Raw genomic sequence first — 1,684 nt, 5'->3', positions numbered from 1 at the left:
GCCAAAATCACCAGGGTTTGTGGAAGCCTTCAGGAAAGGAGCACAGGGAGAGTAACAGCACAGAGCAGCACGAAGCCTACAGAGGGTGAGAACAAAATCATCCTTCTCTGGGGAGGGAGATAGATGGAGAAAGGGAAGGTGTGAGGAGCTGGAGAGTTTTCTCTGCTTCCAGTGGTATCATCTCTTTAGAAAGAGTGGCTGCTGTCTCCGACAGACTCTGGCTCCAAGATACACACAAAGTAGAGGAAATCTATTTTTAGACTCCATGAGACAAAGTGCTCGTAAAAAAAAAAAAAGACAATTGCTTCCTGTTTAGGGCTGCTGCTGTGAAGAGAGATCCTGCTGAGATGCTGAGGCCAGAGCAGGACCTTGGTGCAGGTTACAGCTCTCAGGGGTTGCCCCAGGGAGGGCAGCACGTCTGTCTGGGGCTGTACTGTGAGGTGGAGTCATCTGGGGATGTGAGACAAGAAAAGATGCTCTCAGCTCCCAAGAGCCCTCATGCTGGGCCAGACGGTCCATGCCCTGGATTCCCAAGGGAGAAGAAGGGACTCGAGCTTCTGCTCTTTTGGGACTCTTGGTGTCTACAGGCTTCAATTCTGCTGAGGTTAAGGGATTCAAGAGTGTCTAAGTGACACCTGAGTCTAAGGAGACTTTGCAAAATTTCACACTGAACCTCAGATGGATTAAAGACTTATCCCTCTGAGAATTCAAATAGTTGGTAGAACAGGTCTGATTTACAGCAGGAGAGCAGGTAGCATGGCAGTCAGGGTGGCTGGCTGAAGGACTGATTAGTTTCTTTATCTTCCAAGTTCTTTGGTGCTTCCACCAACAAACTCCATGCGAGAAGTTCCATGAGGAACCAATCCATACTCACCAAAATTAAACTCACAACATCTTCTTCAATTAGCTAGTTGAAAGCACTTCCTCCTTCTAAAACCACAGCACTGATATTTGAGATGAAGTTTCAGATTTTTCAAAAGAAATCAGCTTAAAACACAAGTTTTTCTATTAAGGAACAGAACGTACTTTATGGGATGGTTTGTGTCTCTTCTGCTGCACCATTAAAATTACATAACGGATGTCAACAGTTAATTACTCTGACAACTACCTTTACTTCCTCTTGTGCTTTTTCCACATCAGAGCACATCAAAAGGAGGAAGACATGACAGTTTTTATCTTAAAATCATAGACTGAAAGGGTAGGAAGGAGTCCCCATGGGTGGATTTACTCTTAGTCACACGTGGGGTGTTTTCAGCTTTTTGGCATGCTGTGAAAGAGCAGTGGAAAGAGAATCATAGAGTCACTATAGTTTGAAGGGACCTCTAGGATCATCAAGTCCAACCTTCCTCCCGACATTTCCCTAACCACTAGACCACAGCCTCAAGTGCTGCATCTACTCGTTTTTTGAACCCCACCAGGGATGGTCGCTCCACCACCCCCCAGGCAGCCCATTCCAGAAAAACCAAAGAAAAAAAAAAAACACAACTCCTGGTAGACCATGTAACACAAAAATTGATCCTTTAATTTCTGCTCAGGGCTTTCATCAGGAATTTTAGTCACATTTTTTCAAAGCCTCTTATCAAATACGGGAACACCTCCTGCAACAGATGCCCTGAGGTCAGCCGAGCCCAGCCTAAACGTACCCCACGAGCCTCACCATGCTGGGGAAGGTCTTGCGCATCCC

General features: G+C 46.0%; 1 protein-coding gene across 1 annotated transcript in view; it reads right to left on the bottom strand.

Annotated features, from left to right (window-relative positions):
• Positions 1-1,618: 1,618 nt before the first annotated feature.
• TEKT3 (tektin 3) overlaps positions 1,619-1,684 on the bottom strand; it is a 7,719-nt gene continuing 7,653 nt past the window's right edge. Inside the window, 1 exon segment of the mRNA XM_008945963.1 lies at positions 1,619-1,684. This exon segment is cut by the window's right edge and continues 199 nt beyond it. Coding sequence (XP_008944211.1) covers positions 1,619-1,684 — 66 coding nt within the window.

This window comes from Merops nubicus, unplaced genomic scaffold, assembly GCF_000691845.1.
Source record: "Merops nubicus isolate BGI_N331 unplaced genomic scaffold, ASM69184v1 scaffold10308, whole genome shotgun sequence".
NCBI classification, from domain to species: Eukaryota; Metazoa; Chordata; class Aves; order Coraciiformes; family Meropidae; genus Merops; species Merops nubicus.
This window is presented reverse-complemented; position numbering and strand designations above follow the sequence as displayed.